This window comes from Saccopteryx bilineata, chromosome 5, assembly GCF_036850765.1.
Source record: "Saccopteryx bilineata isolate mSacBil1 chromosome 5, mSacBil1_pri_phased_curated, whole genome shotgun sequence".
Classification (NCBI taxonomy): Eukaryota; Metazoa; Chordata; class Mammalia; order Chiroptera; family Emballonuridae; genus Saccopteryx; species Saccopteryx bilineata.
Window position 1 is genome coordinate 155,697,747 of NC_089494.1, and position 12,940 is coordinate 155,710,686.

Sequence of the window (12,940 nt, forward strand, 5' to 3'; positions counted from 1 at the left end):
ATTATGTAATATAATATGTTATATAATATAGATATTAGGTAGATAGATCTGATATACAAATAGATCTATCTATCTATCTACTCTATAACAGCACTCTACAGTTGTCTGCTTAATTTGAATATATCAGAATATTTGAAAATAGAAGGGTTGGCAAATGTAGGCTTACAGTTATAATACAAATGAATAATACAATAATTAATAAAAATAATACAAAAATAAACTGTTTTGTGTACTCACAACTACTGTAAACTTATTTTTGCTCTTCCTTTTATACAATTCGCCAATTTTCATTTCAACCATTGAAATTCACTCTCAAAAATCTAACCACTCTACCCATAAATAATATATTTTAGTCTAGCAGTTTTGAAACTGTCCCATGAAAGCCTCTGGTATTACAAGGCATTTAAATGAAAGTGAAATAAGATCCCAACACTGAACCAAAGGGTATGTGATATCTTCAAACAGAGTTTTAAAAGACTAAAGAACTACAAAATTCTAATATAATAAAATATACAGGGGGTAGCATATAAATTTATCTAATTCATTTATTTAAATATTTTATCTAATTAATAGTGTTATCTGTAGAAGAGGAGATATGTGAAGTGGAATGCATAAAAATATCATTGAAGTTCAGATAGTAACACATCGTGGGCAAATAACACTATTAATTCACCCAATCCTCCATATTCTTCCATAGTCTGCCACTCAATCTAAGAAGGAGGCTTAATTGGTCTTAAAAGACTTATTCCTTACATCTTATATGATTTATTCTTACATGATTTATTGAATAAATTCTGATTCCCTTGCAGAACCTGCCCCTTCTAGTCTGCCAAGGTGACTGTCCACCCCTTTTCTTCTCATGCCATAGGCTTTGTAGGCTGGCTCTCAAACTGCAATTTCACAAATCCATGTGAACAGAAATCCCTTTATAAATAGATTGATAAATCAAAACTACTACATTAGATAAGCATACAGGGAATGTTTTGTGCTCACATAGAGCTGCAGACAGCAACTGATTACTGTAGTAGACTGAATTTTTCACTTACGCAGGGAGACCTTGCAAGGAATCTGTAATCACATTACAATCCCACACCTGACACCTTAATATTAGAAAGCAATGGAGGCCTGTAAACATACATACCACAGGGCAAATCCTTACTTACTTTTTGGTCGTTTACAAATATATCCTTTGTAGGAAGAACAGTGGATATTATTCCAAAGTCCAGAAGATGCAACTAAAGCTACACATTCATTTCGTTCACCAGAGGGTTCTCCTGAGTTCCAGTTGACATAGGACACTGGATTTTGGTTTATCCATAGCCACTTTCCTGATTATCAAATATAGCCAATAAAAACACAAATTAAAATAATCTATCTTAAAATAAGTTCAACTCATTTATTTAAAACTTTTAAGCATATTATTTTATGCTATAATCAACACTTGTTTACAGCTAGATTTTTAATAGGCAAGACTATAATGACTAATTATTATAAGGAAGAAAACTCAGAATATGTTGCTGATATGGCGTTAGTTGAAGATTTATTCCTAATTAATACAAATATGTACACTTATCCTTCTCTAAGTTTTTTTCTGGAAAAAGACAGACAATATTTTTGAAGCTTCTTAAACTAATTTAGCTACAGAAGCGATTATTTTAATTAGCAACTTTCAGGATAATATAATATATAGGTCATTTAAAAATTCAGATCTTATTTCAAATGATAATGTAAGTTTGAATTTTCAAACTATTCACAAATTAACCATTATTTAAAGCAAGACTTTCTGGAACTGAAACTTTGTTTAACATACTGAAATATAACAAATATAACAAATACTTGTGATTAAATCATCATCCTGCAAAAATTAGCTTAGGCCCTGGCCAGGTGGCACACCAGAGATTGCAGGTTCGATCCCCAGTCATGGCACATACAAAAGGCACTCAATGAGCACAAAATTAAATGAAACAACTAAGTGAAACAAATTGATGCTTCTCTCTCTCATTCATCCCACATTAAAAAAAAATGGAAAAAAAATTTTTAATTACCTTCAACATTTCTGAATAATCCTATCCAAAAATTGGTTTTGCCTTGAAGTGGCTCAACTCGATATGACAGAAAACTTGATTCAGCAGCACTTTCAATGGAAACCAAAGAGGAATCTGCAAAATATAAAAGAACAAACATGACGGAAATACATTTTATTAAGTGAAAATGCTTTTTTTAATGACAGTATTTATATTAAGAGCAATATAAATCATTCTTATGTGCCCACGTAAGGGGAAAAATTATATTATTTTTTATTTTTAGTGAGTTTATAGGGGTGACATTGGTTAGTAAAATTATATAGGCTTCAGGTGTACAATTCTATAATATATCATCTGTATATTGTATTGTGTGTTCACCACCTCAATTCAAATCTCCTTCCATCATCATTTACTCCCTAAGAGGAAGAATTTTAAGGAGTGGATATTTGTCCTTTCAGAATTTCAGTATCTATTCTGAAATAAGCATCATTTCTGTACAAGCACTAAATGAGTTGCCCCAGGATATGCAAAGTTGAGTAAGATATAGAATGTCTTAAGCAGGTAATAATAACATACATAGTTATCAGCAGAAAGTATAAAAAAATCTTAGAAAATAAAGTAAGTACAACATACTATGGACATGTCAAACAGGGAAAGGATTTGTTTTTAGGTGAAGCAACTAAAAGGAAGCATGTAGGAAATAAAATTTAAGATATTAAGGAGCATAAGATTTCAAGTATAAAGAATAAAAAATAATCCCAGGATGAAGAACGAGAGAGAAGATAAGGGAAGCATAGAGCTTCTTCGGGAACAGAGATGGTTCACTGATAATGAAATCCTTTAAATTGTTTAATGGTGATAAGATGTAGACAGAAGACAGACAGACAGATAGATCTATTGGGAGGAATTAATAGTGTGAATAGATATTGAAGTTTGGCTGGACTGATACGGTGAATGGGTGAAAAAAGACTTGGGTTTTGGATTAGACTCACTGCAGTTGTGAGGAGATTGGTATTTCGGGCAATGTGGTGATAAAGAACACTTGTTTTTTTCAACAGAACAATGCAAAGCATCGCAGGAATATTAATCGAGCTGTTATGCATAGGACTGTACAAAGGAAGAAGAGACAAAACTGAAAGACTGGTTCATTGACTATGTTATTGAGAACACACATTAGATTAAGTCTGATTCAGTGTCAGCATTAGATTTTATAGCAAATAACTATAGCTTTTTAATAACAACTAATAATAACTAATATATTTTAAGCACTTTATACCATTTTGCTTTGGGATTTATAAGCATGACATCACTAAAATTCTCATCACTTTTATTTGTCATCACTAATAACCACCTTATTAAATGGGTACTATTGGTACCCCATTTTATAGTTAAGTATAATATAAAATACAGAAGGTGCCCTGGCCGGTTGGCTCAGCGGTAGAGCGTCGGCCTAGCATGCGGAGGACCCGGGTTCGATTCCCGGCCAGGGCACACAGGAGAAGCGCCCATTTGCTTCTCCACCCCTCCGCCACGCTTTCCTCTCTGTCTCTCTCTTCCCCTCCCGCAGCCAAGGCTCCATTGGAGCAAAGATGGCCCGGGCGCTGGGGATGGCTCTGTGGCCTGTGCCCCAGGCGCTAGAGTGGCTCTGGTCGCAACATGGCGACACCCAGGATGGGCAGATTATCGCCCCCTGGTGGGCAGAGCGTCGCCCCTGGTGGGCGTGCCGGGTGGATCCCGGTCGGGCGCATGCAGGAGTCTGTCTGACTGTCTCTCCCCATTTCCAGCTTCAGAAAAAATGAAAAAAAAAAAATACAGAAGGTAAATAATTTGCCGTGATTTTAATAATAGTAGAAGTCAAAGTCATGGCATGATCCAGGCATTCTGAATCTTGAGGGCTTCTGCTTAACCATATGCCCACATCCCATGTAACTGGGTCCTGGATTATCCCCTTGATGTTTGCACTGCATGATTACATAGTATATTAGGGAATATATTTCATAGACAATAGCCATTTCAAAATAATTGTGACCTATTTCAATAATTGATAATTATTCAAATTATTTACAGAAAAATATAATCTAAAACTAAGTTTCTACATAGTCATTGCAAATATTTTAAAAACATTTTAATTTAAAAAGTCCAAAGTAGAATTCAGATGAAATCATAAGGAATCACATAGTAAGGACCCCTGAAAATCCAGTGCTTCATGAAAGCAATAAGAACATTAACAAATTTGTCAAACTCAAATTTTTTCATAACCCTGAAAATTAGCCAATGGCTTATAACCATCCAGAAAGCATTTATTCAAAATAAAGATTAAATTTTGGTAGGAACAGTGAGCTTCATGGTGTTATAACTCACCCTAATCTCATCATCTTATCTTTAGCTCTGTGGTTGCCTTAAAAACCAACAGTCCCAAGTCAAATTGAAAACCAGCAGCCTAGAAGACACTGGAAAAATCCAAATGGTGTTGGAGTTTTTCCAAAGTCCCATTCTCAAAGAATTTCTATTATTTGATCTCTTTGACAGTTCTCTGGAAAACGTCACTTGAAAAACTTGCCTTTACTTGACCTGACTCAGGGCTCATCCAGTGAAACAGCCTTTCCCTGGGCAGTGTTTGCCAAAAACTATCAGTGGCAATTGTGTAACATCTCAGCTACCTGAGTTAGTGATAACAGTTGAGGGAAACAATAAGCTAACCAAAAAATTTTAAAGGAAAAACTGAAGAATGAGATGTATACAAGGAGCTTAAAAAAGCACTGACCTATTCCTGGGAATCTAGAAGGCGACAGATGCCTGACCTGTGGTGGCGCAGTGGATAAAGCGTCGACCTGGAATGCTGAGGTCGCCGGTTCGAAACCCTGGGCTTGCCTAGTCAAGGCACATATGGGAGTTGATGCTTCCAGCTCCTCCCCCCTTCTCTCTGTCTCTCTTTCTCTCTCTCTCTCCCTCTCTCTCTCCTCTCTAAAAAAAAAAAATGAATAAAAAAAAAATAAAAAATTTAGAAGGCGACAGATATGTATTGGGGTGTGCACATGCCCAGGATTATGTTAATTCTCATGAAAAATCTGGGAAGTCCCTAAGCGCTCACCTCTGGCTTACCCCAAAGCAGTGCACAAATGTGAAGTGAAGGCTAAGGCAGAGTTTTAAACTATCTTCTTTTTGTTTATAATTCTTTTTAAAATCTTATCTGATCTAAAAACCCTGCATAAAGCAATAATTAAAAATCTGTGCTAATGGGCATACAATGTATAAAATACATTTGTATGACAACAATATTACAAAGAATTGCAGAAGAAATAGAGCTATAGAAGAGAAAAAGTTTTGTATACCTTTAAGTTAAATTGATATTAATCTTAACTAGATTGTTGCATATTATTAAGATGTTACTTGTCATTGTGAAGGTAAACATGAAGAAAATAACTAAATAAAACAGTAAAATACAAAACAAGAAAATTAAAATGGTACACTAGAAAGTATATATTTAACATAAAAGAAGGCATAATTGAAATAATAGAGGAACCAAAAGATGTAAGACATACGGAAACCAAAGGCAAAATGACAGCCATAAATCCTAACTTATCAGTAGTTACATTAAAGATAAATGGTGGTTTAGCATTCCAGTCAAAAGACAGGTTGCAGAATAAATTTAAATTAAAAATAAATAAATAAAAATAAATTTTAAAATGATTCAATTACATGCTGTCTATAAAAGACACACTTGAGATTCAAAGACACAAGTATGCTGAAAGTAAGAGCGTGGAAAAGATAAGTAATGCAAATAGTAACTTAAAGGCAGCTGGAGTGGCTACTCTGATATTACATAAAATAAATGTTTAAATAAAACTTGTTGCTAGAAAATAAATTCCAAACAAAAGAACAAGATAAATCTCCAAATGATGTTAATAAAACAGAGATAAGTGATTACTTGATAGAGAGTAAATTACAGAGCTAAAGAATACAATCACTAAAATATTCAATAGAAGGGCTCAACAGTTAACTAGATAAATTGAAAGAAAAGGAACAGTGAACTCAAAGAAAGGGCATTCAAATACAGCAAGGGGAACAAAACGAAAATAAGAATGAGAAAGAGTGACTTGTAAAACAACAAATGAACCAATATATGCATTATAGTAATCACAGGAGGAGAAGAAAAAGAGAATAGGACAGAAAGTTTATTTGAAGAAATAATGGCTGAAAACTTCCCTAACCTGGAGGAAAAAGATAATTTAAATCCAGGAAGTTCATAGAATACTAAATACAATGAATCTAAAAAGACCCCTATCTAAACATAGTATATATAATTAAATTGTAAAAAGTTAAAAAAAGAGACACAGTCTCAAAAATAGTAACAAATGCTATTTGTTACATACAAGAGAACCCCTATAAGACTGTAAGTCAGGGGGCCTGATCTGTGGTGGCATAGTGGATCAAGCGTCAACCTGGAATGCTGAGGTTGCTGGTTCAAAACCCTGGGCTTGCCCAGTCAAAGCACATATGGAAGTTGATGCTTCCTGCTCCTCCCCCCCTTCTCTCTCTCTCTCTCTCTCTCTCTCTCTCTCTGTATCTCTCTCTCTCTCTCTCTCTGTTCTCTAAAATGAATAAATAATTTTTTTTAAAAGACTGTAAGTCGGTTTTTCAACTGAAACTTTGCTGGCCAGAATGGAGTGGGATAATATATTTTAACCACTGAAAGAAAAAACTGCCAACCAAGAATATTCTACCTAGCAAAATTTTCCTTCAGAATTAAAGGAGAGTTTTTTTCAGATAAAGAAAAACTAAAAGAGTTAATCTATAATAAAACAGCCTTATAAGAAATGTTTTAAAAAGTTCTTTAAGCTGAAATAAAATAATTAGTAAAACAGAAACATTTAAAAATATGAAACTCATCAATAAAGGTAAATATACGGTAAACTCAGAATGTTCTGATATTGTAATGGTGGTGGATAAATCACTTATAACTGTAGTATAAAATTTAAAAAAGACAAAACTACTAAAAATGACTATAAATACAATACTTTTAATGGATATACAATATAAAAAATGTAAATCGTGACATAAAAAACAAAATGGGGGATATAAAATGTAAAGCTTTTGTATGCATTCATAGTTAAGTTATTATCAGCTTTAAATAGACTGTTATAACTATAAAATATTTTATGCAAGCCTTATGGTTAACCACAAAGCAAAAACCTAGAGTAGATACACAAAAGATAAAGAAAAGGAAGCTGAGCATACCACTACAGAAAATCATCAACTCACAAAGGAAGTGAATAAGAGAGGAAGAAAGGAACAAAGAAACTACAAAATATCCATAAAACAATTAAAATGTCAACAGTAAGTCCAACCTATTAATCCCTACTATGAATAAAAATTTACTGAATTCTCCAAATAACATAGAGTGAATGAATGAATTAAAAGGTACAAGATCCAACTACATGCTGTCTATAAGTAATTTATTTCAGCTTTATGAATACCTGTAACTCAAAGTAAAGGGATGGAAAAAATTATTCCATATAATTGGGAAGCAAAAGAAAGCAGGTTTGATACTTTTATCAGACAAAATAGACTTTACTAAAAACTATAATCAGAGATAAGAAGGTCATTACATAATGATAAAGGGGTCAATTTAATCAAAATATATAACAACTGTAAATATATATGTACCAAACTTTGAAGCACCTTCATATATAAAGTAAATATTAACAAATATAAAGGAATAAAGAGACATAAAAACAATAATAGTAAAAGACTTCAATACCCACTTTCAACAGTGGATAGGTAATCCAGACAAAAACAAAATCACTAAAGAAACAATGGACTTAAACTACCCATTAAACCAGATGCACCTAACAGATATATACAAAACATTTCATACAACAACTGAAGAATACATATTCTTCTCAGGCACACATAGAACAATCTCAGGTTGGAAAACATGTTAGGCCACAAAAATGTCTCAATAAATGTAAGATTGAAATCATATCAAGCATCTTTTCTAACTACAGTGTTATAAAACTATAAATCAATTATAAGAAATAAAAAATTTACACATATATAGAGATTAAGCAATGTGCTTTTGAACATTCAAGGAGGGTGTAATATATATGTAATGAAATATTACTTAGCCTTTAAACAGACAGGAAACCTGTCATTTGCAACAGTGAAAGGCATTATGCTAAATGAAATAAGCCTGATAGAGAGAGACAAATACCTCACGATAGCAGAGTTATATGCAGAACTTAAAAAAAAAAGTCAAAGTCACAGAAACAGAAAGTAGAATGGTGGTTGGTGCAGGTGTAGGGGCAGGGGAAATGGGGAGAGGCTGGTAAAAGGGTACAAACTTTCAATTATAAGATGAATAAGGGCTGAGGATTTAATGCATGACATTGTGACTACAGTTGATAACACTGTATTTTATTACTGAAATTTGCTAAGAGAGTAGAACTTAAGTGTTCTCACCAAAAAATAAAAAAAAGGTAAATATGTGAGGTGATGACGTACTAATTAACTTGGTGGGGTCAGTTCTCTCACAATGTTATGTATTGCAAATTATCATGTTGCAGGTTTTAAATGTATTATATTTTTATGTTAATTTTACTTCAGTAAAGCTGAAAAAATATAAATATAAATGTAAAAAGCCAAAGCTCAAGGTTAACTTTTAAATGGGCCTGAAGGAAATGAGACTAGAACTCTTGTACACCACTGTTGGATGAAGAACTTTGATGTATGTAGGGCATAGTCAAAATTAAGTAAAAAAAAAGAAAAGAAAAAATCAGTGCAATTTAATTCAATGAATTTTTAAATATATCCTAAACAATTAACTTTATTTGACATATTTGATATTTTTATTTTGGGAGAAAATTATACATTTATGTCAGGTCTATCTGAGTTTTCTTTTGTCTTTCTTCATAAATGAGATAACCAGATATAAACACTTTTCCATCACTGGTAAAGCAAAATGGTTCTTGGGCACTTGTGAAACCCAAGCTTCTCGGTGATAAGGCATGAAAAAAATACTCTAAATAACTAAGAATGAGAATCCTAACAACTTAGTATATTATAACCAAAAGTAAGAAAATAATAATTTGTTCAGTAAATGATTATTTTCTACCAAATTCTTGAAGATTTTTGAGGCTACAATCTCGGTGTGGGGGAGGCATAATCATGACCATTCTGTTACAACATAAACTATTAAGCAAAATAAACAGGTATTTTTATGTTCCTTGTTTTTAATGACAATATTATTAGTATCATGGTAATCCAGAATGGATGACTGTGGGTTTTCTTACAGTAAATGTGGTACTTACCCATTCGAAGACATTCCAGAGATGCCTGGCCCCAGTTCCTTGTATATGAAGACTCAATATAGTAGCAGTCACCATGGAAAGGAATCCACGCTGAGAGCTCTGAGTCCGGGCATCTGCCAGGCAGTTGTGGAGGCTCAGTGGCAGGGATATCTGTGAAAGAAACACATTAAAATAAAGTAAAACCTGAAGTTTCTGTAGTATATAAAAAAATATTAGAATAACAATAACATTAATAAAAATTTTAAAGTTCTAATGCTAATCATTTAAATATGCCATTTTTATTACTGGGTTTACTTTTTTTTTTTTCATTTTAAATACATTTTAATAGGATGTACTAAGTTATTATGGCAATCAATCACACTCATAATTAAGAATGTAGATCTATAGATACCCGTACAATGTTAAGTTCCAAAAAACAAAGCCACCCAAAAACAATTTTTTTTTCTAAAGCTGGAAACGGGGAGAGACAGTCAGACAGACTCCCGCATGCACCCGACCGGGATCCACCCGGCACGCCCACCAGGGGGCAATGCTCTGCCCCTCCGGGGCATCGCTCTGTCGCGACCAGAGCCACTCCAGCACCTGGGGCAGAGGCCAAGTAGCCATCCCCAGCGCCCGGGCCATCTTTGCTCCAATGGAGCCTTGGCTGCGGGAGGGGAAGAGAGAGACAGAGAGGAAGGGGGGGTGGAGAAGCAAATGGGTGCTTCTCCTATGTGCCCTGGCCGGGAATCGAACCCGGGTCCCCCACACGCCAGGCCGACGCTCTACCGCTGAGCCAACCAGCCAGGGCCCAAAAACAATTTGTTAAAGACAGTCCTCCTTCAAGACACACTTTGTTTTATTATTATTTGGCTGGATAAAAGTGTTGGTAAATTCTAATCCCTCTTAACCCTTCTTAGCAATGGGTGATATCTGTGATATAACTAAATATTAGTATAGGTAGAAGTATAGGACATTATCACTGTCCAACTCTAAGATTGCATTCTAAAACACTATCATAATATCACTGACTGATGAATGTACATGCATTCTGATAAAATTATTTTGAAATTGTTATGCTATCAACATCAAAACTAATCATAACTTCTTAGGGATCTAACATAGATTCAGAGAATAACCTCAATAATAAAAATTCTTACAAAGAACAAAATAACTCTTGCAATGAAAAAAATTTCTATCTCCAATATCTATGTATATTTATTGATTACCAAGTCAGTTGTTTGTTAGGTAAAGGAATATGTGCTATCTTATTCTTAAATTCCCCAAGACATTTCTGGTTTAATATCAACAGTAATATGGTATTTGCTTATTAAGAAAATTGCAAATCTCTGGGTTGTTTTTGTATACTTAATTACCCCTTGATCTTTTGCAGAGAGAATAAAAACTTTCATTGCAATGTGCTGTCTTCCAGTAGCCATCAAGATCCAGATAAACACATGCTGACTTCAGTTTGGGCTCATCAATGCCCCAATTAGTGTATCTCACCCTCCATTTATCAATCCAAACATATTCACCATTGGTCTGCAAAAACGAAAACAGCCATTACTACAGAGTCTTGCTTCATCTGGAAAATTCCAGAAGGACCGAATGAAGAGTTAAGAATATATTTAAGACTATGATTTGACAAAGGACCTTCAACATTCAGGAATTTTAAAAAACATCATGAATCATTTCCACCGAATCAAATTCAGTAAATGCAGCCTTTCTTAAGAAGACTACAATAAATATATCTTTTTTTTTTTTTTTTTTTTGTATTTTTCTGAAGTTGGAAACAGGGAGGCAGTCAGACAGACTCCCGCATGCGCCTGGCCAGGATCCACCCGGCATGCCCACCAGGGGGCGATGCTCCACCCATCTGGGGCGTTGCTCTGCTGCAACCAGAGCCATTCTAGCGCCTGAGGCAGAGGCCATAGAGCCATCCTCAGCGCCCGGGCCAGCTTAGCTCCAATGGAGCCTTGGCTGCGGGAGGGGAAGAGAGAGACAGAGAGGAAAGAGAGGGGGAGGGGTGGAGAAGCAGATGGGCGCTTCTCCTGTGTGCCCTGGCCGGGAATCAAACCTGGGATTCCTGCGTGCCAGGCTGACACTCTACCACTGAGCCAGGGCAATAAATACATCTTTAAAAGACAATTTGAAGACTGGCTTTAAAATCTATGTCAGATTCTATAAAACTCATCTGTAAACTTTTAGTGCAAAATGAAAGTTTTATTTTCCAAACAGATAAAATACTTATATCGCCATTGAAATAATAAAATTTAAGTAATTTTCATTGAACTCATGGACCCTGGAAACACATTTCTTCTAATCTTACAGTTCGGTGGTTGTCTATTTTAACTGCATTATTTAATTTATCAAGCCAATTACTATAGATTTAATGATATAATCAAAAGCACATGTTATCTCAAGTTAGGATTTTGTAGTATTCTTCATGTTCAATCAAATAATGCTTATATAATCATGAACTCCATAGTGTAAGGAAAATAATACCACTGTTTTAGTTATAAATATATAGTAGAAAGTCACTTAAGATTTCTAAAAAATAACAAAAGCATATTTCAAACTCATGAAAGAATTGTGACCATGTCTGTGGGAAGAAAATGAATGAATTATCATGCCAAGTAATTTCTAAAAATAGAGTCAACACAGACATAAAATCACAGAAATCATTATGGGACTATTGACATTTAAATGCTCACTTTCCTAATTAGGAAGTACTCATCGCATGAAGTGTAAATTTCAATTTCTGCCTTAATGGTATTAGAAGCCCTATAAAATCTGACACCAACCTACTTTCCAGTTTTATCCCCTTCCATCCTTTTCTCTCTTTTTTGTACTCTTTCCTTAAGTTTCACCATCCCACATTACATTTTAAAGTTTGACTTCCTCTGAGAAGCTCTCCTGGTCCTCTCCTGTGGCACAATTGATCCCTTTTCTCTCTTCTTGTAGCACTTTGTATAACCTCTCTTTGATACCTCTTATAGTATCTATTAATTATTTGTTGACATCTCTGGTTCTTCTACTAGGAAGTTTGCTCGTTGACTCGCTAGGTAAATGGAAGTATGGATGGAAGATAGATGGATCCCTGGGCATCAGAAAAGACTCATTTTAGAAATATTTTGTCAACTCATCACTACTCTTAGTTCTGTAACTCAACTCTCACTCCACCCCATTCTCTGCCAACATGGAACACAGGGAATTGACTGCAATAAAATCTCTTACTCACAGATAGAAGCACCACAACTTCAGGACTGAAAACAACTCTGGAATGGCTTGCCACAAAAAATAAAAAGTATTCTCATCACCCAGAAACTATATCCCTGACCTGCTTTCCTAATTCCCACGGCATATTTGTAATCATGACACTAGAAAGAAATGTCAATGAACAAAACTGCTTAGATGCCAAATTAAATTTTAATATTCAAAAGCAATGTGAAAGTTGTCCATCAATAGGTGAATGAGTAAAGCAGATGTGGTACATATATATTGATACAATAGAATATAACTCAGCCATAAAAAAAAAGAAATGAAAACTTACTATTTGCAATGACAAAGATAGACCTAAAGGGTATTATGCTAACTTATGAAGTAAGTCAGTCAGAGAAACACAAA

The 12,940-nt window shown here is 34.4% G+C and overlaps 1 protein-coding gene across 1 annotated transcript in view; it reads right to left on the reverse strand.

Moving 5' to 3' along the window:
* MRC1 (mannose receptor C-type 1) overlaps positions 1-12,940 on the reverse strand; it is a 91,393-nt gene that overhangs the window by 1,673 nt on the left and 76,780 nt on the right. The window contains exons 25-28 of the mRNA XM_066279099.1: positions 10,690-10,855; positions 9,335-9,484; positions 2,046-2,159; positions 1,164-1,328 (exon numbers count right to left, since the gene is read on the reverse strand). Of these exons, the coding sequence (XP_066135196.1) occupies positions 1,164-1,328; positions 2,046-2,159; positions 9,335-9,484; positions 10,690-10,855 (595 nt within the window). The remainder of the gene's footprint in view (positions 1-1,163; positions 1,329-2,045; positions 2,160-9,334; positions 9,485-10,689; positions 10,856-12,940) is intronic.